General features: G+C 54.6%; 2 protein-coding genes across 11 annotated transcripts in view; one reads left to right on the top strand and one right to left on the bottom strand.

Annotated features, from left to right (window-relative positions):
- PKIG (cAMP-dependent protein kinase inhibitor gamma) overlaps positions 1-5,367 on the top strand; it is a 100,401-nt gene extending 95,034 nt beyond the window's left edge. For 5 of the 7 annotated variants that reach the window (XM_038572414.1, XM_038572413.1, XM_038572417.1 and 2 more), the window contains 2 exons: positions 760-933; positions 4,629-5,367. In XM_038572414.1, the coding sequence (XP_038428342.1) occupies positions 783-933; positions 4,629-4,708 (231 nt within the window). In that variant the 5' untranslated portion in view covers positions 760-782 and the 3' untranslated portion in view covers positions 4,709-5,367. Of the gene's footprint in view, positions 1-759; positions 934-4,628 lie in introns of those variants that run through there. The other 2 variants (XM_038572412.1, XM_038572418.1) reach the window with 2 other exon arrangements.
- Positions 5,368-5,845: 478 nt separating this feature from the next.
- Positions 5,846-27,599, bottom strand: part of ADA (adenosine deaminase) — a 31,136-nt gene continuing 9,382 nt past the window's right edge. For 3 of the 4 annotated variants that reach the window (XM_038572403.1, XM_038572405.1, XM_038572406.1), the window contains exons 2-12: positions 22,234-22,295; positions 16,417-16,539; positions 11,993-12,136; positions 11,162-11,277; positions 9,976-10,100; positions 9,216-9,287; positions 9,034-9,135; positions 8,711-8,775; positions 7,364-7,493; positions 6,619-6,721; positions 5,846-6,155 (exon numbers count right to left, since the gene is read on the bottom strand). In XM_038572403.1, the coding sequence (XP_038428331.1) occupies positions 6,139-6,155; positions 6,619-6,721; positions 7,364-7,493; positions 8,711-8,775; positions 9,034-9,135; positions 9,216-9,287; positions 9,976-10,100; positions 11,162-11,277; positions 11,993-12,136; positions 16,417-16,539; positions 22,234-22,295 (1,059 nt within the window). In that variant the 3' untranslated portion in view covers positions 5,846-6,138. The remainder of the gene's footprint in view (positions 6,156-6,618; positions 6,722-7,363; positions 7,494-8,710; positions 8,776-9,033; positions 9,136-9,215; positions 9,288-9,975; positions 10,101-11,161; positions 11,278-11,992; positions 12,137-16,416; positions 16,540-22,233; positions 22,296-27,599) is intronic. The other variant, XM_038572404.1, reaches the window with a different exon arrangement.

Consider the following 27,599-nt stretch of genomic DNA (forward strand, 5'->3'; position numbering starts at 1 on the left):
TTCCTCCACTAACCATCTTCTTACACCTGACCTTCAGGAGCCCACAACTTGCCCACTTCTGGGCCCTGCTCAACCCAGGTGCCAGAGTCATCTTTGAAAGTGCAGATATGATCTTTCGTGACCTTTACAGATGTGATCTGGCCCCTTCCTATCTCAGCAGCATCCTTGGTGTCCCTGCCCCCTCGGTCAGCATATCCAGCCCATGGCTCTTTTGGTTCTTGCATCCCACAATACCCTTCACTCTCCTTAGCCTTCGTAGATGCTCTTCCCCTCAACTCCTTGTCTAGATAACAAGTCTTCTTGGAGCTCATCTAAAATGTTGCTTTCTGATCCCCAGCCTTGGTCAGACCCAGGTAAGTCACTCCAGTACCTTGCCTTCCTCCTGGAATCCCTGAGCACTGGTAGTCCCTTGGGTGATTTAGGCAATTTGTTATGGCCCCCAGAAGACTGCTGGCTCCTTGAGGACTGAGACTGGCAGATATGTTCACGGCTGCATCTACAGCACATAGCCAATACTAGATATTTATCAATAACTTTAGAGGAAAGACAAAGGATGTTTTTTAAACTGTTGATAGTAGTTTCTTGGCTGTGAAATTATGGGTGATTTATTTTGTTCTTCATACTCTTCTGCGTTTTGTCTTCATTGATCAAAGCAAAAACTATCGTTTTGTCAAAAGACATCCATGCTGGGAGCCAAAGTGGAGTCTTTGCTTTGGGATGCACTTGGCCTCACCTGTCCCTCTGCCCCTGTTCCCACAGGTCTGAGGAGCAATGCGATAGGCATGATGGAGGTTGAGTCCTCCTACTCAGATTTCATTTCCTGTGACCGGACAGGCCGTCGAAACGCGGTCCCTGACATCCAGGGGGATTCCGAGGCTGTGAGCGTGAGGAAGCTGGCTGGAGACATGGGCGAGCTGACACTTGAGGGAGCAGGTCAGAATGCATGGGTCTTCATTCTTGCTCACGAGTCCCTCTTCCGGGCTCTGGGGCTGCCCTTCAAGTCCTAGACTGCTCACTTTAAATCAGGCCCCAGTCTCATGGTCAATGGCCAAGAGGCTAACCAGTTTCTAGGCTGGAGGGCACCAGTGTCTCAGGCCCTGAGAACTCTCTGGCCAGGCATCCTGGGCCCCTCCCTTTCCTCCCCACCACCTCCATCCACAGGTACTGCCAGTTCCCTTCCCAGACACATCCCAGGTCCCTCTACCCTCAGCACCCAGAACCCCGACCTGGCTCACTCATGGCCCACACACTTGGCCTCCCTGCACCACTCCCCACCAGCTAGCCAGCTTCCAGCAGGCTTCTTCAAACCATCCTGTCCTATCATGCCTCTACCCCAAGCCCCCTGTCACACTCATATTGAAGCAGGAGTTGTCACAGCACCCTACGGTGTGACCAAGCCCTGCCCTCCTCTCAGATCTAACTGGGGGGCTCTCTACCCTCACCCCATTCCCACCATTGGTCTGTCAAGGCACAGGCATGCCCTCCCCAGAGCCATCTGTGTCATGGTTTCCTCTGCTGAAACCTTCCCACCTGTCCTATGGCTGAATTCCTACTAGGTGCTCAGAGGGGCCTGCCCTGACACTGATTGAATGACAAGATTTCATGAGTTTGAATGTGAGCTCCAGGAGAGCAGCTGTTTGGAAGCCACAGGCTGCCTGAACAAATGGGGGAAATAGCAGCCAGCAACCCCCATAGTTCCTGGGGCATCTGTTCTTCCCTTCCTGTCCTAGTGGACCTCCTCTGCTCAGTGCACTGGTCAGCCCTGGGACTTTGCTCTAGGCAGCCTTCCCTGACCCTCCTGCACTGGGTAGAGCCCTCTCCTCCCTGTCCCCATAGCTCCTCAGGGGTGACGTCTGTGTCACTTCTCACAGCAGACTGCAACTATAGGATTCCATGTGTCTCCCACAGAGCTGTCCTGGAGGGCCACTGTCTAATCCTGCACCCCAACCCCAATGTAGTCTCCAATCTAGAGCCCTTGGTGCTTATTGGCCAGAACTAAGTATAGAGTACACTGTGGAGAAATGGACTCAACCCACTACTGTTATAGATGGACCAACAGGCCCAAGAGGCTGGGTGGCTTGCTCAGGATCACCAGTAAGTTAACACAGAACAGCACCCTGCCGAAGGAAGCACACCCCATACCCCTTCCCTTTTCCAGTGATAATGTCAACCCTCCCTGTCCTGTGGCCTGTACCCCTCATGGCTTACCTCAGCCTGCTGCCTCTGACCCAGCCAGAGGAGAACACATGTGTTTCTCAACCCCTGTGGACCTTAACACACTGCTTCCTCGGGCTGGTTCTTCCTGCCCTCCCCTCGCCTGGCTCACCTCTCTCATTCTTAGAGACCAGACTGTTCTCTGCTGAGAAACCTTCCCTGACCACAAGCAGGAGGTAGCACCTCTGCTACCAGCCATCTCCATCATCCCATTTAGCATAGCACCCCTCCTCCAAGCTGTGGGCTTCTCTCACCTGGATCTTTGTCTTATGCACATGGTACATGGCATTTGGCAGGTGGGAGAGGTTGCCTAGTCAACGGCTACTCACTGACCAGCCTGCCTCACTTCCACACTGGGCGTGCAGCCAGAGGCCTTGCTCAGAGCTTCTGCACCCTTATCCTCAGCTCTGGTAAACTTTTCTGTCCCCCTCTACCTCTGCAGTGGTAGCCACTCTTCCATGGACCCAGGCCTTTTGAATACCTATTTTCTCTAATTTGGAATCCCTCAAGTCTCTGGGTCCTCTGGGTCTAGGACATTTGCCTGCTGGGATGACAGACATTTAAAAACGGGACCTGGGGAAGGAACAGTGTTCACTGCAAGGAAGTGAAGCATTCATGCTAGAGTTGTAGGCTGCCTTGGGCCCTGCACCGAGTGATTTCCACAGGCAGGCCTGGGGGCTGTGCTCAGTACCCCAGACTCACTGAGTGAGTGAGCCTATGGGCTTATAGAGGCCCGGCTTAGAATCTGTTTGCTTAACACAGTCCAGAAGACAGATGCCTACCCAGATGGAAGGCGAGGCATGGCTTTGGCCTGTCCTAAAGGCTTGGCTGCCCAGTCCTCCCAAGTCTGTGGCCTGCTGGTGTGTGTTAACGCTAAGCAGAGCATACATCAACCTTTGCCTTCCCTGGTATCTCTTATGTGGGGAGCGCAAAGATTTCCTTACTTTGCCTAATAATGAAACAACAGATAAGACATAAAAGGAGTACACTGCCCAGCAGTACATAACCATGAAACATTTTAAAGTGTGCCCTGAAACTGAAACTAGCTCAAGGGAGTCCCAAGGGTACTGGTTGGTGACAAAAGTGCTCAAGAACCTTCTCCTCCACAACCCCTGGGTGGCTCAGTTGGTTAAGCATCGGACTCTTGATTTTGGCTCAGGTCATGATCGCAAGGCCATGAGATCTAGCCCTGCATTGGTTTCCACGCTGGGTGTGGAGCCGCTTAAAGTTCTCCCTCTCCACCTCCTTCCCCACTCACTCTCGTGCTCTCTAAAAAACAAAACACTTTACTGAGAGAGAGCGCTGGGACTGGCACAGAGGAAGTGTTACCATTGGTGAAGACCTTCTACGTGCCAGATGACCACCTGCAGGCCCTATACCCCCATCACATGTGGGCGGAGGTTTCACCATCCTCACTTTATAGGTCAGGAATCAAACGCTCAGAGAGATGAAACAAATTGCCTGGGGTCCCTCAGCAAAGAAATGGCAGAGCAGAAATTACCAGGGAATCTAACAAGAATGTTCCAGCTTGCCAGAACAAGAAGCTCAGGGTCAAATAGAACATCACAAGTTGGGAAATTTGCCCCAAGTGCAGACTAGTTTGTCAGGCTTCTGGAGGGCCAAAAGGCCTCTCTGGGCCCAAGCTTTTGCTACAGGTGCCACCCCAGGGTAGGGAGTCGTGATGGGGGCAGGCGCCAGGTATCCGGTTCTGGCTGCACCACTCACTACTAGCTGCTCGCACTGCTACAGGGGCAGAACGAGGCAGTGTCGAGGACATCTGACCCTTAGAAACCCTGGAGTGTGCTGCTTTGTGGCCGAAGTTAAAGTCAGTGAAAAAGACATTGGCTCCCTCCACTGCTTCTCTCTTAGCCTGCTCTTCTCATCCATGTCATGACCCTAATCACTCCAGGCTGTGTGTAAAGTGCCTGCCAGTCCACAGCCTTTGGAGCTCAGGATAGGGTGGGGTCCTCGGCCTCAGTCAGTGTAGGGCTCAGTCTGAGGATGCAAGACAGAGGCCCTAGCGGGAGGGTGGGGATAGTCTGGTAAGGACACAGCAAAGTGAAACAGCCCTGGGCCCTGCCTCAGCCACACCTTGGTTCCCCACTGAGCAACCTTCACATTTGCCCTCTCCTTTTGGAGAACCCGCACAAACCTCCTAACGCTCAACAGCCCTTCACCGAGGCTTGTAGCTATCCTCATCCATGATCCTGGCCTTGCATTGACCTTAGTAGCACCACACACATTTTCTTTGTAAACGGTTAACGTGTTAGAGGCCAGGCTAAAGGCCCCTTTGGCCACGACCACCTGTACTCCAGCTCCTGTTCTGCGCCCCAGGGCTCATCCACTGTTACCACTTTGGCTGGGCCTTCTATTCCTTTACGTTTGTGTATATGCTCCTCTTCTCTCCTCTCCAGAAGGACAGACAGAAGTGGGCACCCCAGACAAGGAAGCTAGCAACCAGCCCGAGAGCAGCGATGGGACCACCTCGTCTTGAGTCGGACTTTGCCCATGGAGGATGGAAAAGAGACCTACTGTCCTCACCGGGACAGGGAGCCCTGGCACTGGCCTGGCAGTCTCTTCTCTGAGCCCCTGTCCCAGGCAGGCCAGGCCAGAGTGAAAAGGCACCCCGAGAGGCCACCGTGGCCCCTGCCCTGGCAAGCCCTCCACCTGCACCCTCAGGCTGCACTGGCCCACCTCCTCCTCACTGTGCCCAGGTACACTTTCGAGGCCCTGTAGCTGTGGGGTGTTATTTATTCAGCAGGCACCTGAGTGAGCAGCCCCCTCAAGAACGCATCTCCACAGGTGGCCTGGGCAACAGCCACAGCCCAGCTCTGCCCCCCTCTCCAAGCCCAACCTTCTGGGTCAAGATCTTCACATCCCTTTTTTAAAAAACACTTTTAAACTTTTTAAAAACTTTAAACCTTTTTTCAGCAGAGAGGGAGAGAGCTGGCTTTTTTGGGGGGGCGGGGGGCAGGGGAGGCATTATAAGCTAAACTGACCTTCTATGCAGCTCTGCGTCCTCTCATGGAACTCCACAGATCCATTTCTAGGGAAGGGGTTTTGTGCTCAAAACTGTCTGACCAACTCTTTGCCCTTTCTACCAAGATAAGTGACACCTAGGACCCAGGAAATAAATGCTGATGATTTGTGTGACTGGTTTACAATTTCTCCTTTAAACAGCAAAAGTAGGGGTGGGCCTGGTTTTCCCAAGTCTGCAGTTAGCTGGGATCTGTCACTGCCCTGGGCTTCAGTGCAGGAAGTACCTGAGAAGAGGTCAGTCTTCCAGAGCCTGGCACTCTTCTTGCCCTGGTACCTGATGAGTCTTCTTCCAGCTGTCCCTCTCACTCACCCCAGTCCACAACTCAATTTGCCCACATGGACAGGCCCAGCCCTTAAAACCTACAGTGGGAGGGGGCTAAGAGGGAGCATTTAAGCAGATTCACTTTTCAAGAGAAGCTTTGTTTCTTCTGGAGGGAGGGCAGACTATGGTCCCGTCTTTGCCCCCGGCCTTAGAAGCTCTAGCCTCCCCGTCACAGCCCCCACACCAGATCTCAGGACCCGCCACTGAGCAGGCTGCCCAAGTCTGGGAGCCCAGAGACTCCTTCTGTTCTCACTCTGCCCAAAACCACAGTTGCGGCACAATACCAGCCATTGGCTTCTTTATTGAGCACCAGATTTTCAGCATGCGTCACTATAGGAGGGAGGTTTCAGATTCAACCAGACTCTGGCCCGTAGTCAGGAGAGATGTGGTGTGCCGAGGTATTCCTGTGTATAGAAACAGGCACATGGCTTCAAGAGCAGCAGAAGTTGACTATGGGCATCATCGTCTTCCTTGAAAGAGTAAAGGTAAGTGTCGTTCAACCCCAGAGAATTGAGGAGGCTCCATCCACACGGGGAGGGCTTGGAGAGGTGGCCATGATGTCTTCAGGGATGCTGCCCTGCTTGACAGGTCAGAGACACAAAGGTTAGCACCTGCCAATACCCAGGATGTAGAAGATTCCCAGAACATCAGAGCAAGAGAGGAACCCCTTTCTGCAGATGGGAAGACTAAGGGTTAGAGCAAGGGAATGTTTTGCCAGCATCACACAGGAAGGCAGGAGAGGAACTGAGCACCTGGGCCCAGCTCCCCCACCCTTGGCTTTAGACAGACATGGAGATGACCCAGGTTGCCAAGACCTTTGAGACTGAGCTTTGGAAAGTCTCCCCCGAGACCAGCCTAAAGATGGCATTAGAAGGTAAGGGGATCTAGTGAGGCACCATCAGCTAGAGCCACACAGCAAGGGAGGCCTCACACATCCTTAGTGCTGTCTGAGAGAAAGGGAGGGCTTCTTGTAGGAAATTCCACAGAAAGCCAGGCTGCAGCCCAGGCAAATCAACAGCCCAGAAGCTCAGCCAGGAACATACCTGCAGCATCCAAAGATGGCATCCCATAGGCTTTATAGAGCAGATCAAGAAGCTGCTTCTTTTCATCTTCTGGGAGGAAACTAGACTTTGCCGCATTGATGTTCTAGAAGGGCCAGAATGGCAGATAATATGAAACCAGAGAGCATGGAGGAAAGCCCTTGGCAATCGAGTGATGAGCCATCCTCTTCAGTGAGCATGAGCAATTGATTAAGCTTAGTGTGGGGAAGGACGTGTCCGGTGTCACATAGCAGCAAGTGCCAGAGCAGAGACCATGAGGTTCAGTGTTCTTAAAGTGATGACATACTTTAAGACATGACACCGTGATGGGAGAAGAAGTTGGAGAAATTGGGAGACTGGGTGGGATATGTGGGGCCAGAGATTCCTGCAGGGACAGATTTGGGGTATCAAAACTCCTAAAATCAAGGGTTCAGCCTGGCATCTATGAATGGCCTGAGAAGTGTGTGTAGAATTTTATAGCTGAGCACACCTTTCCGGAGAAAGAGTTGCAGCTTTTAAAGGAATCTTTGCGGGCACTCCATGCAAGCAAAGCCAGAAAAACCTGGTCCTAGCTCGGCATGCCAGTCTGAGAGCTTGTCCATAGAAGCCACCTGACTCTAGGTCTGGCTTGGCTTGGCCCAGTGAGGCAAACTCCCCCCTGATCTCCAGAGGTTGCAGGCCCTGGCCAAGGCCTGCAGGCCTTACACACAGGGCCGGGTCAAGGCCCCCAGGACTCACGGCCACTCACCAGTCTCTTAAACTCCTCCTCGGTAAAGTCCATGCCCTGTTTGGTCATCTGGTAATCCGTTTCCAGGGTGGACTTGAAGATGAGTGGGTCATCCGTGTTGAGTGAGTAGTTAGCCTGGTCATTTTTGAGCCTGGATATGTGGGTGAGGGAAGAGCCACCTGTGTTCACTTACTCCAGTGAATAGTCACCGCAGCCTTGAGCCTTGCAGCAGCACCCCCCCCCCCCCACCGCTTGCTGTACAGGGGAAGAAAATTCACAGAACTCGGGTGACTTGCACGATGCCATGTAACTAGTATCTTCAGACTCGAACCCATCCGAGTGGGCCAGAGCCAGGCAAAGGCAGAAGAGGAACAGGTGGAATGGGGGCCTGGGGAGGCCAAACAAGCAGCCCCCCTCAGTTACCTCCCTCTCTAGCCTTCACCTTCACAGCCGACATCCTGGGAGAGTCGTCTATTCCCCTTTTACCCTCAATCCCACTGGGATGGACTCTTCAACCACCACCCCATGGAAAGGGCTCCTGGTACAAGCCCAGATCACCACCCTCTGTCGAAGCGCAGTGGCTCTTACTCGACTTGTGTCCCAGGATTTTATACTGTCGGCTATTCTTAAAACCCTTTCTCTGGATTTCTCAGGCTAGTATCTTCTGTCCGTCCCCTTCAGTGTCACTGTTCTGGGTTCTCTCCTAGGCCCTCTCGCTCCATCCACCATCTCCTGAGGCTGTCACTTCTCCAACCACCATATCTGTGTAGCTGATTTGTGAATCTTTCTCCAGCCACAGGCTGTATCCCCACATGCCGGGCTCTGCAGGTACTACACACTCCCCCTCCCGAAGCCGACCTCAGGAACCCCGTAATTACAACATCAGAGCCCTTGTTCCTTATCCTGTGCCAGGGAAGGGTGGCTTTGCCCTCCTGAGGCTGAGGCCACTCCCCGGGCTCAGTCACAAAACAGCTGGAAGGAGGACCAAGGCCTCTAGTTTGATGGTGGATCAGGAGCAGAGTGGAACACCCAGAGGTGCCAGGAGAAGGGACCACATGAACTAGAGAGACTCCTCTTCCAGATGCCCAGGAGACGGAATCTAGAAGCATGGAAGCCCCCCTTCTGACCAAAGAGTGCACGAGAGGGCCCCCAGTCCTGCCATTTAGGAGCTGGGCTACCTCACGTCACAGCATATCAAGCTTTGGCCTCCTTGTTTGTAAGTGGAGGACAGCAGCACCTGCTTCCCAAGGACTTGAAGAGATTTCCTAGCAAGAGGCCCCGCCCAGGCCAGTGCCAGTCCCTGTACTTCCCTCCCGCCCTTGGCTTTGCTGGTACAGAACTGAACAGGCCCCAGGGACCAGGCCTCACCGAACCACCGCGTGCTCCGTGTCCGACTTCCAGGCGCCTGTGAGGTAGCTGGACCAGGGGCAGATCTGGAAGAGCAGGTGGGTGGCTGGCACGGGGACCCCTGCCCCTCTGTGCCCCAGGCCGGAGCCACCTACTCTGACACCGTTCTTGCTGCAGCCACACTGGCCTCCCAGCTGCTGAGTCCTGTGAACCCCCTCCTGGCACCTCCACCACCTGGCTGTTCTAATGCCCCCTGCCCATTCCTACCATGCTGGCCCTGCTTCTTCAGCTCCCGGGGCCCTCTGGGCTCTCCACCCTCTTCCTCCTGCTCCCTGGCCACTCACCTCGAAGTGCATGTTTTCCTGCCGCAGCCTGGCATAAAGGGCCTCGTCCTCCAGTGTGTGGTAGCCATGGCCCAGCCTCTCCGTCTTGAGCGTGTCCACAGCCTGCAGAGAAGTGGAGTAGAGTCCAGTACGAGGTGGGGACGAAGTGGGGAGGGGGCCCCACGCCAGCCCAGCGACCTCACCTCTTTGACCACCTCCGCTGAGCCCACCTCCCCTGCGTGCACAGTGCGGTGGATGCCTCTCCTCACAGCCTCCTGGAAGGGCAAGAGCTGGTCACAGGCGGCCTGGGGGGCCCCCCCAACAGGCCCGGCCTTTACCACACTTTGGGTCTAAACTTTGGCAGGCTTGAACCATGCCCAGTCAGCTGGCCTGCTTCAAGATGGGGAAGTTGAGGTTTTTGTTTGTGTCATCCTAATTCAAGTGGTAGCTACCATTTATTAGTTTTATGGGTCAGTCATCATATGAAAGGGCTTGTATGTGTTACCTAATATCCACAAATATTCTAATACCCATTTCACAAGAGGAGAAACAGGCCCAGGAAAGTAAGAAGACAAACAGCTGGGAGGAGGGGAGTCAAGCTCTGAGACTCCAGAGCCCCATTCTAAAGCCTGTGCTTTGGCCACAGGAAGCACATTGTGAAGCTTTGAGATGTCTTTTCCGATTCCATCATCCCAATAGATGAAAGAGAAGCCCAGAGAAGGGATAGTCTCCCCAAGGTCACACAGCAAGTTACAGGCAGAAACCGGCTCAGAACTCCCAACACCAAGTGGGATCTCCTGTGTATACCAAATCTCCAATTTTCAGCACCGCCAGGACCCAACTAAGGTGCACTTGAAAATGGAGGCGGCTTCCCTCTCCCTGGGGCTCTCCCTCCAGGGTGGAAAGGTGCTCCTGTGGCTCACGCAGGGGCAGCCCCTCCTGCCTCCTCCACACCGGACCTACCTCATAGGCCTTCACGTGTCCCGGGAAGAGACTGCTCCCTTTAATGGTCTCGTCTCCTGCCAGGTCGATGGCCACCACAGTCTGCTGGTACTTCTGACACAGCTCCACCACCTCCAGGGACCAGTCTGTGGGCAAGACATCCACCAGCTTCTGTTGGCAGCTCCAAGGAGAGAAGCCCCCCAACCTCCCCTGCTCACAGTCCCCTGACCCTGAGGCCAGTGCAAGGCCGGATGTCTTCACATCCTAATGGCCATGGCCTAAGCACATGGCCTTCAGCAAACTGTTCCACCAGGGCCTCAGAGTTTCCTCACTTGATCCCACAGCAGCCCTCAAGCGGGGCATAACCCCACTTGGCAGGGAGGAGACAGAGGCCCCCTGCCGTTTCACATTTAAGCCCCCAATAGAACTCACGCTACAGTTACTGAACGTATTGCTAATGTACTCTGTCCTCTTAACCAATCAAGTCATCACGAAGTGTTTAAGAACGGACAGTCATAGGCTTTGGAACCAGAGGCCGCACCTCCCTCAGCCTCAGCTCCCCCACCCAGCAATGGCAGAACCCGCCTCACACAGGCTGCGGCCAGGATCCGAGGAGAGACACCAAGTCACCCAGGTAGGCCCCTAGGTGGCGTGAACCCTGTGGCTCGCACTGCTCCCTAGAGCAGGGAATGAGTACCATCACTGCCTGCGACGTGTATCTGGGGTCTGAAGAGGTGAGGGGCCTTGTCCAGTCACACCTTGGAAGCTGGGGCTCTCGACATCTGATCAGTGTCAGCCACAGGCGAGGCTCCTTAGAAGCCCCGGATATCAGGCTATTTACAGGCCCGTGGCCGAGACAGGAGGAGGCCTGGCCCACAGGGTCTCAAGGGAAGACGGGCTCATCAGAACGTGGCTTAGATGGGGGGTTTTCTACTGTTCAGTTTCCTTTGTTTTTATGCTTCCTGCATGCAGGTCACAGGGCTGCAGGCCTGGTCTCCTCGGGTAGAAGGGTCTCTCTGTCGCCAGGAGTTCTGAGCTTGCCCAGGGGAAGATCCAAAGACTTCCGGAAGCCCCAAGCCTGCTGGTGGGCTCCACAAAGACCATGGGGTTGGGGGCATGGGGAGACCAGATGTGGCTCCGGTGCCAGACCAGGAGGCGGGGGCCAGTGTCAGAGGGCAGCCTGGGGCAGGGCTGAGGGTGTACTCACTGGGCTGGTGGCGCAGGCAGCACAGGATGGACCTCACTTTCACCTTGAAGTCCCGTTCTCCCTCCTGCAGGCTCTGGCTCACCAGGGCCACCACCTCATCCGGGGTGAGGTCCCCTCTGTGTAGGGAGAGGAGTAGGGATGGGCCAGGGATAAAGGAAGGGCTGAAGGACAGCCCTGGGCCTGGGACATGGGCTTTGGGGAGGGGAAGAGAAAGAAGATGCTTCCAGAAGCAGCTCCACCCCCTACCAACCCACTGCCTCTGAGAAAAGACATGGTCCCAGGTCCCAGCACGCCCCCTTCCAGCTGGGGAGTCCAGACACAGCCCTGGCCCTCGGATGGAGGGCACTGCTAAGCCCGCCTGGCCTGCTTCCGGCTCATCCACCGCTATCAGAGTCCTAGCGGCAGGGGGCAGGGGGCAGGGGGCAGGGGGCAGGGGCCGAGTGATACCACTGCGAGATCTCTGCGGTCCAGGCAGAGGGCGGGAATGGGCTGCCCTCCCCTCAGCTACAGGGTTAGAACGGGACACATAGAAGTCCCCGGACAAGGGGACCCCTAGACTGTGGGCTCGTGTCCAGGACAAGGAGGGCAGGTAAGACATTGCCACACACGTTTTCCAAAGGTAAAAAAAACTAAAAAAAAAAAAAAAAAAAAAAGCCCAGCTGAAGGCTGAGAACCAGGTCTCTTATGACAGAATTAAACCCATCTGTCTGAGGCCACAGTCAGGACCAGGGAGCAAGATTTGGTCAGAGGCTCCCAAAAGTCCGCCCATGGGGTCTCGGGTCAGGCCACCCCACCACAGCCCTGGAACGGCCCCCTCCAGGCAGCACTCACTCAGGCTGGTTCCAGGGGATCGGCTCCACTTTACAGTTGGCCAGCAGGTGCGGGCTGTAGCGCACCTCCACGTACACCACGCCCTCCTTGGCCTTCGTCTCGACGAACTCGTAGGCGATCCTTTTGATGGCCTCCCGGGAGCCCCTGGGAAGGGAAGATGGGTTGGGGACAAGCCTCCCCGAGTCCCTTGGGAGCTCCGGGAGCAACAAGGCTGCCCCAACCCTTGGCAGATCAAACCCACTTCTGGCCCCCCAGCCCCAAGTTCCAGGTATCTGCTGGAGAAGATCCTAGAAACATGGCAGGTCCTGTCAGCTCTACCTCCAAACTACATGCCAATTCTTGCCCCCTCCACTCTAACCGCCGCCTACACGGACCTCCCGGGTGCCATGCTTGCCCTTACAACTCTGTTTTCCACACAGCAGTACAGCAGTCTTTTTAAAATGTGAATCAAACCACAGTGCTCCTGTGCTCTGAACCCTAGTGGCTTCCTACCTCACAGAATGACATCTCAGTTCCGTGGCCCCTGTCACTCTCCCCTAACCTTCCTTCTGACTCATTCCATGAGGCCACCAGAGCCTTCTTTCTGTCCAAGGAACAATCCAAGCTCCTTCCCATGTCAGGGCCTTTGTGTTTGCAGCTCCAGCCTGCATGGCTCTTCCCCTCTGGGTCATCCTAGGCTCCTTCTCTCCATTTAGGTCCAGCTCCACCTGGCCTCCTCAGAGAGCCCTTCGGACCACCTTGCCTTGAAAGGACTCTTCTGCCATGGCCTACCTGTTCCCTGAGGCTTCACTGCCAGGGAGCTTATCCCTACTTGACGTTCTTACCGCATGGCTTGTCAGTTATTTTGTATCCCCCCTACTAGAATGTAGTTTCTGTGAGACAAGGGTCCTGTCATGGTCTGGTCATGGCTAGGGCCCCTCAGCCCAGGACAGAGCCTAGGATGCAGCGGCCACTCAGATGTTTGTTGAGTGATGGGTGTAGGTCAGCAGGGGAGAGAAATCAAAGAACACACACAGGCAACACACACACAAAAAGATAAGTGGGATTGCATCAAACACAAAAACATGACAAGGGGGACCTTCAATAGGGTGAAAAGGCAACCTACTGAGTGGGGAGAAAATATCTGCAAATCCTACCTGATGAGGGGCTAACATCAAAGCTACGAGGAACTTCTCCCGCTCAATAGCAAAAATACCAAATAATCTAATTTTTCAAATGGGCAAAGGACCGGAATCAGCATTTCTCAAAAGGCATGCAAACGGCTAACAGTTTTATGTAAAGATGCTCAACATCACTACTCATCAGGGAAATGCAAAATCGGAACCACAGGGACAGATCACCTCACACCTGTCAGGGTAGCTGCTATCAACAAGTGTGGGCGAGGATGCAGAGAAAGGGGGCCCCTCGTGCGCTGTTGGCGGGAATGCAAATGTGTGCAGCCACTCTAGATGACAGTGGTGGTGGCTCAAGAAAACTTTTAAAAAGTTACCTGAGGGTCCAGCCATCCTATTTCCAGACCTTTATCCAAAGGAAACGAAGTCAGCATCTCAAAGAGATACCTGCGCCATGATGTTCAATGAGGCATTATTTACAATTGCCAAGACATGGTTACAACCTAAAGGTCCATCGACAGATGAATGGATAAAGAAAATGTGCTACACACACACACACACACACAGTAAATATCGTTCCACCTAAAGGCAATTCAGGCATGTGCAACATAGATGAACCTGGATGACACTACGCTAAGTGAAATAAGCCAGACACAGAAAAACAAATACATGATCTCACTTGCATGTGGAATCTAAAACAGCCCAACTCATAAAAGCAGAGAGTAGAACAGTAGTTGTCAGGAGCATGTTGAACAGGGAAGGGGGGAATGGGAGATGTTGGTCAAAAGGCACAAAGTGTCAGTTCTCAGTAAGACGAGGTAAGTTCTGGAGATCTAATGTTCAGCACAGTGACCACAGTTAACAATACTGTAACATATACTTGAGATTTGCTAGGAGGGGAGATCTCAAGTGTTCCCACCAATTCTACAATAAAACTAAAAGAGAGAGAGAGAGGAAAGGACACAGATGGACAAATCCAGAGAGTACCGGGTGGTGGAGAAACAGCGACTTGTGAATCCTGATTCCCACACTTACCTGTTGCATGACTCTGGTTAGTCACCCTGACATTTACCGTCATAGGTGACTGTGAGGACAAATATGTTAAACTTCATAAAACTCACCTAGGCCAGGGCTTGGAATAAAACAGAGAGATACTTGGAAGTATTTTAGTTGTCGAGTGCTGGCTCTAGAAGCAAGGCACACATTCACCTGCCAGGGCTGTTCTAAGTGGTGATCAAGTGACAGTGAACTATACCTAGCTGGAAGTTTCCACCATGAAGAGTGAACACAGAATGGTCACCAGAATGCACCAGAAATTGGCCACCCTGGGAAAAGGGTCATTGCAAGTACCATGTTTTTAAAAAGAAAGAAAACAAAAGCTACTGGAGGGGAAGGAGTGGGGAGAAAATACCATGCTTTTGAGGATGAGGATGGGCAGCCACTACCTTTCCCAGTGGGCAGGGGCAGGGCCTGGATCTAGGACCTCGGACCTGCTGCAGGGGAGCTGGCCACCCAGGAGGAGGGTGCCCTATCTCCCCCACGGCTGTTGGAACACATTCATTCCATGCTATGACCAGCACTGGGGATACAGCAAACAAGGCAGACAAAATCCCTGTCCTCACGGAGCCTACAGTTTAGTAGGAGAGCCAGGTAAGTGAGTAAAACATACCATCTATAGTAGGTAGTTGGTGAAATGGTCTAAGGATACACATAAAACGGGAGGGGACTACGATTTTCAGCAGTACAGCCAGGGAGGGCCTCACTGAAAAAACTTGAGCAGCCCTAAGGAGGAGGCGAGGAAGCTAACCACAGGGCATCTATGGGGAACAACATTCCAGGCAGAGGGAACAGCATGCACAGAGGACCTGAGGTTGGGAACGTGCTTGTTGCCCCAGTTGCCACAGGAGGCCCGCGTGCTGGGAGAGAAGTGAGAAGTGTAAGGACAGAAGATGAAGGTTCTCATCTAACACCTGTGGATGGTGACAAGTGGTGGGGACATTAGTTTTGTGGGCCCCATCCCCAAAGGCCAAGCAACTTGGAAGGAGATGATGCCAAACAGCCTGGTCATCTTGGGCCTTCAGGGAGCTAGGCATATTCTGTTTTGTGGCTGAGGACAGGAGCTGCCTTGGGGGTGATGTGGGAGAGGTGCCTGGGCCTGCTCAGGAGCTCCACCCATCCGAATGTTCTGGTGTGGGGGTGCCAGGGGAGATATGACAGGTGCCTCCAGAAGGCACATGCCTCGGTGCATCTGCTGACCAGGACCGGGATGCGGCCAGTCGGTGTTTTCCAGGCTGAGTCCACAAGCTTCCAGCAAGCAGCCTTGGCACACATCTTCCTTCCTCAGAATTCCTCGCACCTGCCCATCTATTTATCTACTCAAGGGCCTCCATCCGCCTCACAGACCTCCTTTACTGGTCTCCCAACAACCCATACTTGGCACGTGCTCCAAACTTTTCTTAGGTCTAGCCCTCTGGACGACATTATACGTTCTCAATCCCAAAGTCTGGGCCACGCTTCCTCCTCCAGGCAGCTTTCCCTAACTGCCTCCAGCCCATTTGTCTCTTCTCCTCCCAAGCTCTGGCAGCACAGACTGCAGAGGCCTGCCCCACCTGGCCTGGGGAACATTGCCTGGGAGGGACAGCGCCAGGAAGCCCAAGGTGGCCTCAGGGCGGGATGTGGGCTTCACCCCTTGCAACTGTGTGGTCCTGGGCACGCTCCTACAATCCCCTGAGCCTGCATATCCTCTCTGCAAATGGGGAGCATGTCCCATAACAGGACTGTTGACAACTACAAAGTATAGTTGTGTGAGCTGCACACGTATTCTAGATCTAAGATATTCTGTTACAAAAAGAAGAAGGAACAGAAGGTAATATAAAAACACCTGGGCCCGGCTATCAATAAAGAGGGAGCTTGTGGAGGACAGAGCTGTGTCCAGGCCAAGCTCCAGCCCCAGGAGGTAGATAGGATCACAAGCCCCATTGTCTAGATGAGGGAACAGAGGCCCAGAGAAGCTAAGTTTTCCCAACGTGAGTTATTTCCTGAAAGAATTGGGCACTAGGATGTGGGCTCTTGACCTCACACTCTGTCGCTTTCCTGTAGAAGTTGAAGAAATTTCAAGATGTTATACCCACTTTCCAGAAGGAGAAAATGAAGACCTGAAAGGTATGGGCAGAGTCAGCACACGTATACACGAGGATGAGCAGCAGAGCTGGGGTCTCAGAGCACCTTCTCCCACCCCACAGGGGGAGGTGCAGGCACAGGTCGCCGGCACAGGGTCTGGGGCCAGGGGTCGGGGGTCGGGGGTCGACTCACGCGATGGCGGGCATGTAGTAGTTAAACTTGGCCAGGAAGCTGGAGAGGCTGAGCGGCTTGTCCATGCAGATGATGTCCTGCAGCTCCTCTACAGTCTCAGCAGGGAGGGCAATCCCCCTCTTCCTGCGAACAAAGCAGTGAGGGCAGCTGAGGACGGGATCCGACTAACTCCTCACCGGGACCAGAGCAGGACACTCGGCATCGCTTCATCCAACTCCTCCCATTGAACAGACAGGAAGACGGAGGCCTGGGGCATAGAGACCCCAGACTGGAAACCTTCCAGCATCTCCTGTTCCCAAGGCCGTGACCAGCCAGGGACTGTTGGGGGGGGGGGGGGGGTAACTGTGGGTAAAGTCTGCAATGTACGCACGCGTGCACACACGCACACCCCTGCTCCTGGGGACAGGGAAGCTGCCAGGGAAGCCCACAGTTTCCAGCAGCGGGCAGGGCCAGCTGGTCGGCCAGGTCAGGGGTTATCAGGGCAGTTACTGCAGCACCACGATGCCCAGGGCAGGGGCAGGCACCAGACTTCCCTCCTCCGCCCTCCGGCCAGCACATCAGGGAGGGAGAGGGTGGGCGCGGGCTCCTGGGAGGGTGCTCCCCGGCTGTCACCTCGGGCTTCTGCTGCCCCAGCCCCGTACGGTGGCCCCCCCTGGCCCGGAGCCTCCTCGCAGCCGGGGCAGCAGGGGCGACACCCGGCCTGCCTCCTCTGCCACCACTCGCAGGTCACCCAGGGCCTCGGGCTTCCCACTTTGAAGGTAATAGGGGCAGGTGAGGAACACCAGACAGGCAAGAAAGGCTTCTCCCAGAAAGAACTCTGAGGAAACCACGCCGGGAACAGAAGAAAACCCGAAACCCCTACCACAGGGCGCCTCACGGACCGGAGAAGAGGTTACGTCCCTGAAATAGAACACCCCTTTCAGAAAGGGGGTCCCCGAGACGAAGAAATCAAAACCTAGAATACGGTGCCTTCATCAGGATGTAATAAAATGAATGGACAATACAGTCCTCCAGCAAGTAGAACAAAAGAAGATTAAAAAAAATAGCAAATGATTAAGGAAATCGGGTGATTAAATCAGGTTCCAACATCTGGTTTTGTACAAAGCAAGAACAGAAGATGGAAGGGAGGGGTCGCCAGGGAGATGGAAGTTTGACTAGTGTGTTTAAGTCTTTAATGACTTCAGTGGCCCAAATACTAAAATGTTTCCCTCCATAAATGCCTGTCCCCTAAGCCCCCCACACAGGCCCTCCTCCCCTTCTGGTGGCCCAAGTCCCTAGGAGGGCCCCCAGCCTGCAGGACTCCCCAGGGCGGTCCTCGCGCTCCGTGCCCCCTGAGCGTCCCGTTGCTGGGCAGCCCACCCCACGGCCCTCAGGAGCCCCCCCCCCCCCCCCGAGAGCCTCTCCGGCAAGGGCTGTGCTCTGGAGAGCTTTTGGGGAGCCAGCGGTAGAAGCAGACGAGGGCTCTGGTGCCCGCGTCATCCCCACAGGGGCCACAGGGGGTGGGCCTGCTGCACCTGCTGCGTGCCATCCTCCTGGTGGTCCCCCGCCAGCGACCTCCACCACCGCTGCCTGGCAGGGCTCTTCCTCCTGGCCATTCTTTCAGACTCTCCCTTTTACACCCCTGCCCAAGGAACTCCTCCCTTTTCGTGGCTTTCAGCCCAAGATCCAGAGGCCTCTACCACTACACACCACCGCGTGAGGACCCACGATGTGCTGGCCACCGGACAGAGCAGTGACCAAGACAGACCCTGACCCCCCCACCTCCTGCCACTTCTCCCCTCTGCCCCCATGTTTCCAAATCTAGCCCCACCATCCCCCCCAGCTCCCCAACCCATGGAAGGGCCTCCCCGCCACACACACACTGAAACCCCCAGCTCCAACGGCCTCACCCACCACCAGCCAGTCCCCAAGTCCCACTTATTCTACTTCCCAAATGTCTGTCCCACTGGTCCCACCTTCTCCAGCCTCTCTCCTCGACAGCCGCCCAGAGATCTTTCGCCACCCAGAGCGGTCTGGGTAGGCTGGGCCGAGGAGCGGATATTTAGAGCAGAAATAAGAGAGAGGAGGGAACAGAGGAGGCTCCAGGCAGAAGCCAGGAGAGGAGGAGAGAGCAGGGCAGCCGGAGTTCCCGGGGGGTCAGTGGTAGGCGATGAGCCAGAGGACAGGCGGGGATTTATCCCCCAAAGCACCAGGAAGCCACTGAAGGATTTCAAGCAGGGGAGCGGGTGAAGAGATTTACTTCAAGAGCTTCTGGCTGAGCGTGGGTAACAGATCCAAGAGCTGCTGCAGGGGTCCCGGCCCGAAACAAGCAGATGCTCTTCTGGATCTCACGCAGGCCTGGGCCTCCGGAAGCCGCTCAGACAGAGCTGTAAAGCTCTTGTCTGGGACCCACAGTTGAGGCAAGGAGTTTTCCCTCGGGCCCCCTGCCACCCCAGCACGAGGCAGCAGAGCTGGGACAGCGCTTGCTTCTTGGATGCTCCCTACGCCCCCGGTCAGCCAGGCCCTGGCCAGTCCTCCTCTTGCCGTGGTGGGCGATGTGCCTACGGGGAGCCCGCCGCAGAGAGCCCAGGCTCAGGAGCTCGAGGTCCATCTCCCTGCTGCGTGTATGGATGCCCAGGAGCCGTCCCACCTGAGGACCTCCACGTCCTCGTCAGTAGCACAGATAGTGCTTTCTTTGGAGCATTCAGAGAAGAAGAAATGAGGTGGTTTACGTGCCCAGGGTAAGGCCGCCAACTCCAAAGCCTGACGGACTGGTTTTGAAAAGGTGCAAGATGTGTATGATCTAAAAAGAAACCAGAGTATTGGACTAGTTTCGAATCCCAGCTGCATTTCTTTCTTTCTTTTTTTTTTTTTTTTAAGATTTATTTATTTATTTATTTATTCATGATAGACAGAGAGAGAGAGAGAGGCAGAGACACAGGCAGAGAGAGAAGCAGGCTCCATGCAGGGAGCCTGATGTGGGACTCGATCCCAGGTCTCCAGGATCACGCCCTGGGCTGAAGGCAGGTGCTAAATCACTGAGCCACCCAGCGATCCCGCCCCCCACCCCCCCAGCTGCATTTGTTAAAGGCTGTCTGACCTTGAGAGACTGACTCACCTTCTCTGTTTACTAGGTCTGGCAGGATTGAGAAACCTCCAGTGCAGACTAAGGAGAAGGGGGCAGAGAGGCAACACAGCCTTTGCATGTCTTTAAGGGGCATGGATGGACTTTGGCTTTGGCACGGAGCAAGCTGGGAGCGTGGGGAGAGTTTGAGCAGGGGAGGGACCAGTCAGACTAGGTTTTGACTACAGTACTGTGGGGACAGGAGATGGGGGGAGGCCAATCAGGAAGCCACTGCCATAGTCCAGGTGAAGGTTGATGGTGATTCAGGCCAGAGTGGTGAAGGGAATGAGCACCAAATCTAGAATGTTCTGTGGCCAAAGAGTTGACAGGCTCCTGAAGGAGACTGAGAGAGGTGCAGAAGCCCCGGAGAGGACTGAATCCTAGGAGCGGACAGAAGAAGTGAGTAGGTAAGAACACAGGCAACAGAGGCCCAAAATCACAGAGGCAGAAGAGGGGCCACTGGATCTGGCCGACAGGGAGAGGGTCTTCCTTCCTTCTCTCAGCCCATCTCCACCAGGAAGTCCTCCAGTATGGTTAGGGCATCCATAGCTGAGTCTGACCAACTCCCTGGTCCTCTGCCCACTGACCTTGAGCTCAAACTCCACGTGGCATTCATAATACCCCTGCCCTGAGGCCCATCCAGAGCTCTGGAGGTGCCAAGGTCATGTGGGAAACAGAAAATGGACCAGCCTCCCCACAGGGGTGATTCCCCTCCCTCCTCTCTCCACCCTCTCCCGGACTCCAGCCTTCTTCCTCCACTAATAAGTGCTCTCTGACCCCTTAATGAGTACCCAAGATGAGATGCCATCATGGTGCTGGATAACCCGCCCCAACAGCCTCATTTGGGACTCTGAGACCGCGGCTGGCACTCAGCACAGGCAAAGGACAGGCAGAGATAAGCCAAGCAGCTTCACCTCACTTTGCCAGAGCCATAGTTTATAATTAATAGCATTATTAAGTGCCCTTATGGACAGTGCCTAGCCCTGAGCTAAGTGTTCTTCAAACTGCTTCAGCTAAGCCTCTCGCTGGCAGTAGTAATGGGCAGGGGTGTGGACTCGGGCTCACAACCATGCTTAGGAGATAAGTCCCTTCCTGGCGCCTGGGTGGCTAAGCAGCTAACCATCTGTTTTTGGCTCAGGTCCTGATCTCAGGGTCCTGGGATGGAGTTCCGCATTGGGCTCCCGGCTCTGCAGGAAGCCTGCTTCTCCCTCTGCCTCTCTGTCTCTCTGCCTCTAACGAATAAATAAAATCTTAAAAAAAAAAAAAAAAAAAAAGCAAGAGTTAAGTCCCCTCCTCTATAATACAGAGGTGACAATAGTACCCCTTGCAAGTTGTCTTGAGGGGTCAGTACAGCAGCCCCAGTGCAGCGCCTCGTGGCACGAGGCACACAGTAAATGCTAACAGATGACTTAGGAGAGATTCGAGAATTAAATCAGTAGCAACCTCCCAGGGAGAGTGAGGTCTGCGGAAGCAGGACAAAGTGGAGGACAGTGTTCTTGTCAGAACTCAGACTCGGGGTTGGGAGAGATGCTCCTGAGGACTAAGGACAGACTGCCCAGCCTCACCAGTTCTGCAGAGTCGCGGTGTTTGGAGAACCCAGGGGACTCTGGCTTAGGGAGCAGGGTGCTCACATTCGGGTCTGGAGCTCAACTGCTCCAGGTGATGTGAGAGGTGGAGTCCTTCCAGCTCCAAGTGAGTGTCCAGCAAACACGTGAGGAGCATAGTCTGTGGGGGCAGAAGGGGCCCCGTCTCCTAGGTCAGCTCTGGAGGGAGGCCCTGTTTTTGCCCTCAAGCTACAGCCAAGGTGGCAGCCAGGAGACAGTGGGCCGTATTTGAGTATCTAGACCCTCTGACCTCTTAAGCCACCTGAGCAAGGGGCCGCCATGAGCTCTGGGGTGGGGAGGGAGGGGTCGGTGTCCCTCACTGGGGGGGCACCGGGGGGCCCTACAACCCCCTCGCATGCATGCAAGCCAAGCAGAAGGCACACTGTCCTGTGGAAGATGAAGACCGGCCCCCAGAGGAGGCGCTGCCTGTCTACCTCCCCCAGTGGGCTATTGGCATGCAACACAGGGAAGGCCTTGGAGATCCCAATGGCCCTGGGTCAGCTCTAGACTCTGCTATTTATGGTCATGTGGCCTCAAGCAACTGCCTTCACTTTTTTTGAGCCCCCAGCTGTCCTCAGCGGGATGGGCATCGCAATGCTCTTCTCTGGGGAGGTATTAAATTTGCTGAGTCAAGGAGAGGGCTCAGCCCAGCAGCCCAGCACCAGGAGATGCGCAGCAAATAGTCCTGGTATCCCATGTAGGAGCATCGCCTCTGCCTAGGCTCTCTGCGGAGTCAAAACACAGCGATGGGTGCAGCCCTGATGACTGCCTCCTCTTGTGTGTGCGTGTGCATGTGTGTGCTGTGAGCATGTATGCATGCAGACACCTGCATATAAGGGGCGTAAGCTCCTCCTGGCTCACTCAGCAGCAGGAGGACACGAGTCGGAAGCATAGAAAGCAGAGGACGTGGGCTGTGGCTCTCCAGCTCAGAGCTGAGGGGCCACTATTTCCCCACAGACCACCTTCTTCTGGCCGGGGGGCTGGCTTCATTCCATGAGGATACTGGAAGGAACAAACACCCTGGAATTCTCTGGAGACCTCTGGGTTGAACTGTGGACCCCCAAATGTCCCCAAACCGGAGGATAAGAGGTCTCTTATCTGTGGACTTACCGGCTGAAGTATAAGATGGTTTCAGGCTTGATGGCCCCATCGAGGTGGACATGCAGCTCCACCTGCAAGAGGGCAGGGAGAGGAAATGGGGGGTTGGGTAGAGAACAAACAGCCATCAATGTCTGCAGGACCTTCTAGAGGGTTCGTGTTCACAATGACCATGATAACCATTAGCCCCACTGACTGGACACTTAACCACATCCGCTCCCCAAACACACATCATCTTATTCCATCCTCATCTGTGGGGTGGGTTTAATGGCCCTCTCCCGCTCTCTCGTGGTTAAGACCACAGAGGTTCAACCATAGTCGAGTTTCAGGGAGGTTAAGTAACTCGCCCCAGTTCACACACAAGCCACAGAGGCAGGAACCCAGCCCAATACCTCGGTTCTTAACCACAGCTGGTAAACAGCAGAACCAGAACTCGAGCCTGAGGCTGGGGTTCTAACACACAAGGCCAGCCTGGGTGCCGTAGGAGCCCCGGCCACCACCCGAGCAGTCTGCTCTCTGCCAAATCACTGAACAAAATCCAACCTTCACAAAAAAGTATCGATCGCAGACTTCCCAGACCCGTGAATATCCACAGTGGCTTTCAAAAACCCAGGCTTCATTTTCAAAAGCAGGTGTTACTTAAACACAGTTACCAAGAATCACTAGGAGACAAAGCAAGACCTTTCCAGTACTCCAGAAGGGTCCAAGTTACTTGGCCATCTGTGTGATCATCTCACATACACACACACACACACACACACACACACACACACACACAGCCCCACAAACAAAGCCAGGAGATTAAGGACATGGGCTTTGGAGACAGTGCATCGGACAGACTCCCAGCTCTGTCCCTTCACTGGCTGTGTGATCTCAGCCAGGATGCTTGATCTCTCAGATCCTCTGTTTCCTCAGCTGCAAAGCAACAGGGTATTTCTGCCTCTTTGTCCAAGAACAATTGTAAGGATCACAAAAACAAAAAACAAAAACAAAACCCCCCAAACCCCACAATGTAGGTGGACATGTGTGGTTTACAGAAAGCAGGCCTGGCCTCTCAGCCAGTGCATCTTCCAGGAGCTGTAAAGCACAACAGGTGCTGGGAGAAAGGGGGAAAGGGACTTTTCCTGGGCCAGGAGGAGATCTAGAAAACTCCAGGGACATCTGCCCAATTGGGGTCTTCTCTGGAATTTGGGGACCTGGACAAGAAAGTAGTAGCTGTCCTGGCTAGGGATGGAGCAACGGGCCCATCCACTGAGGCCAGCAGGCAAAGAGCTACCAAGCTTGCCTCCCAGTAGGAGGTCCGAGTAATCAGACCTCTCCAGAAGTCACCCAGCCTGCAAAGGACCCAGGGGCACTTAGCCCAGGCTCAGAGGCAAGCGAGTTGGATTCCCTGACAAAGTAAGTTCAATGCCCACTAGCTAAATGTTCATTGCCTTGTAAACATTGAAGCTTCCAGCCCACGGAACTGCCAAGGCACCTTGGGTGACCCTGGACAGGGGCCCTCCCCTCTCTGAGCCTATGGGGTATTTCTTATTTTTTTTTTAAGATTTTATTTATTCATTCATGAAAGGGGGGGGCGGCGCAGAGACACAGGCAGAGGGAGAAGCAGGCTCCATGCAGGGAGCCTGATGTGGGACTTGATCCCAGGACTCCAGGATCACGCCCAGGGCTGAAGGCAGCGCTAAACCACTGAGCCACCCAGGGATCCCCTTCTTTCTTTCTTTTTAATCATTAACCCACACATGGCCGTGCTAAGAATATGGCCAGAGAGGGAGGATACTTTGTGGTTAGATCTGGAATCCTGGCTCCCCCACTCACTCATTGCTGACCTGGAGAAAATTACTTCACGTTCAGTACCTTGGCATCCTCAAGGATAACATGCCTTTCTCCTAGGGCTTTGTGAGGTTTGACCACGTTCATTCATGTTGTGTGCCAGCCCAGTACGTAGCACGGGGCAGAAGCTAAAACAGCATCAGTCAAGGGTCCTGCATTCACCAAACTGCGAAGGCCCTGCTGAGTACTAGGAATTGGAAAGTAAAGCTCAAGGGATAGAGTCTCAGTCCTGGGATGCGTACGGGCCAGCAAGGGAAGAGGCAGTAAATAAATGTCACAGTGACAAATGTGCAATCACAAGCCAAGACCACTCCTTTAGAGACAAAAACAGTCCTACAAAAGAGAACAAACAAAAGACCTTTCCCAGCTAGAGGACCGACAGTGGCTTCCTGGAAAAAACAGAGCTTGAGCCAAGATCCAAAAGATGAAGAGGAACCAACGAGGCAGAGGCAGGGTGAGAAGGAAGGCTGGAAGAGCATTCCAGGCAGAGGGAACAGAATGTGCAAAGGCCATGTGGTAGGAGAACAGGAGATGCAGGAGAGGAACTGAAATAGGACTCTGAGAAGGAAGGGGTCACCGGGCTGGAGAGGCTGCAGGCCTGCCCAGGCCACAAGGAATCCAGTTTTAGCAGAGCACAGAGAAGCCACGGCAGGCTTTGAAGCTGGCTGGAGGGTGAGGCTGACTCAGACCACAACCAGCTGGAGGCTACTGCAGTCAAATTTATGAGAGATGATGGTGCTTTGGACCAGGGTGGCAAGACAGATATGGAAAAGCAGGGGGACAGAAAGAGGGACCAAGGATAATACCTCAGGTTAGGCCTGGGTGGGTGTGGGCAGTGATTCCCACACTCTGGACGCTGTCAAGGAAGAAGCCCAAGTGCTAAGAGGGAAGAAGGGGCAGGGGTGCAGGGAGAGAGACACAGTCAGTTTGATCTTAGTGAGGTGAAGCTGGGAGCCCTCCAAACTTAACTGGACAGAGCCAGTGGATGGGCAGTTCTAGAGTGCTCAGACACCCAGGCTGGCAATGCAAGTAGGAATATGGGCAACTGAAGCCGAGGTCTTGAGTGAGCTCACCCGGGGAGAGCGGGTCAACCGAGGCGCTGAGGCGGAAGCCTTCACACAAGTGCCAGCACCCAGTGGCTCTGCAGGAGAGGGGGAGCCCAGAGAAGAGCTGCCAGAGAGGCTGGGGGCAACCCAGGAATGTGGTGTGCCCAAGGCAAGGGGCGATCAGATTGCAAGGAGGAGTGGCCCATTGGGTCAGCGGAATGGTAGTCCCCCAAACAGGTCTACATCTGAATCCCCAGAAGTTATATTACCCCCCGTGGCAAAAAAGAGAGAGATGGTTTAAAGTCTTGAGGACTCTATCCTGGATTATCTGGATAATGCAATTACCCATCTCCTTACGAGGGAGGTAGAGTTTTGAGCGAAACTCCTGTAAGAGGCAGCAGCGACGTGACCACTGAGGCAGATGGGAGCCGCATGGTCACAAGCCAAGGGCAGCCCGGAACCACTTGAAGCTGGAAGAGGCCACAAACGGATCTCTCAGAGGGCGTGTGACCCTACGGAGAGCTCGATATTGGACTTCTGACCTCCAGAATGAGGAGAAAATTGTTGATGTTCTAAGCTACACACGTTGGACTTCTGACCTCCAGAATAGGGAGAAAATTGCTGATGTTCTAAGCTACCCGGAGTGTGTGACAACTTGTTACAGCAGCTACATGAAACAAATAGGTCCTGCCAGTGGCCAAGCACTAGGCGAACAGAAACACGTCCCTGGGGCTGAGGCCACAGGGCCCCGGGGCCCAGAAGAGAGGTGTTTGGCCCCGGCTGCCTGTTAGGAGCCCCTAGGAAGCTCTGGAAAGTCGCCTTTGCCTGAGCCCACCCCAGTCCACGAAGTCACAGTCCTCAGGCCCCGGCCTGCGCGGGGAAGGGGGGGTTTGGGGGGTGTTGCTGGTTTTCAATACACGGAGCCAAGGCTGAGAACCCCTGTCTTACAGGAAATGTTCTGGGAGCCTGTGGGGGGCAGAAACCATGCTGGAATAGGGCAAGAAGGAGGTAATGAAACGGAGAAAGTGTAGATTCTTCTTCCCAGAATTTCACCCCTCAAGGGGAAGAAAGCGCTGGAGAAAGGACTAGAAGTCAATGTGGGTGAAAAGAGTGGCTTCTCCGTGCAGTGGAAGTGACGGGCAAGTTGCAAGAGCGCTGGAGAAGAGGGGGTGCAGGAGACCATGAGAAGGTGGGAGGGAGCCCTCTGACAAGGGACAAATGGGGGAGGAGCCTGGAGGGGCAGCCAGGCAAGGGAAAGAGGGAGGACCAAGAAGGGCCCCAGGGAAGAGGAACCGCAAGTGCAGACATCTGATTGAGGTGTGGGGGGGGAGGGGAGTGGCCTGATGTGGAGAAGGAGCTTAGTGGGGGAGAGAGGAGGCCACCGAAGGCGAGGGGGTGGAAGGCAGGGAGTGCCCGCAGGTCACAGTCCAGGGGGGTCCACTGAAGGGTTTGAGATCAGGAGGCACCATTTCAAAGCTTTTTCTGGCTGCCATATGCAAAATAGGGGAAAAGGAAGCCAGGACAGAAGACAAGGCTCCCCTGTCCCATAAGAGATAAGCACCCACAGGGAGTATCTGCCCGCAGCTCTGGACACAGGAGATGCTCCCTGCACATGGGCTACCCAGTGCAGCAGTGCAGGGGAAGACGGTCTTAGATTGCTAGCCGTAGGAGGCAAGAGCACCCCTGGGGACAGAGAAAGGAGAGCCTGCTGCCCCACGTGCCCTACATGCCCCACCCTTCCCAGGGCTTCCTGGGAAGCTGCCCAGACACGTTTTAGGGAAGAAGCAGAGGTAGCAACCACCCCTTAGGCAGCCCAAGCTCCCCAGGCAGCCCAAGCTCCTCAGGCAGGCCTCCCACGGAACTTTCTGGAAAACTGCCCCTACCCATGAAGATGTCTGTCAGCATACCCCAGGTGATACTGGGGTGTAAGCTCAAGGACTCGGGTGGGGACCCTGCTCTACTGTCCCCATTCAGGGAAAAGGAACAGCAGTGGCCTCTGATCATTGAGCTGGACCATGTACATATATTAACTGATTTCATCCTCGCAGCCAGTAAGGCAGGAACTTCACTACCATCTTACAGCACAGAAACCAGAAAGCTCCAAGAAGGATCCAAAGACACAAAGGCAGGCAGTGATGGATTCGAACCCGGGTCTGAGTCCCCAGCTCTTACTAGGCTTTCCCCACAGGCCTAGCCTCAGAGAGACTGTCATTAGCAATTCAGCAATAAAGGCAGCAGCCTTCTGTTATCAGGTCCTTTATCTCAGTTCAACTTGACCCCCAGGCAAGGTACACATTAGCCAGGGTGCTGCGGAAGGAGGAGAAACAGGCTTGCCAAGCTAAACGGGGAGGAACACAGCCACCTGCCCTGTGCTGCTCAGGCTGATAGCAACGGAGCTGGATTAGAACCCGTCTCTCTGCTCTAAGTCCAGGTCCTGCCCAGGCCCCCCACCCCATGCCCAGCCTCCTGGCCTCTCCGGCAGGGAGTCGCACCCCTCCT

The sequence above is a fragment of the Canis lupus genome, chromosome 24, assembly GCF_011100685.1.
Source record: "Canis lupus familiaris isolate Mischka breed German Shepherd chromosome 24, alternate assembly UU_Cfam_GSD_1.0, whole genome shotgun sequence".
Classification (NCBI taxonomy): domain Eukaryota; kingdom Metazoa; phylum Chordata; class Mammalia; order Carnivora; family Canidae; genus Canis; species Canis lupus.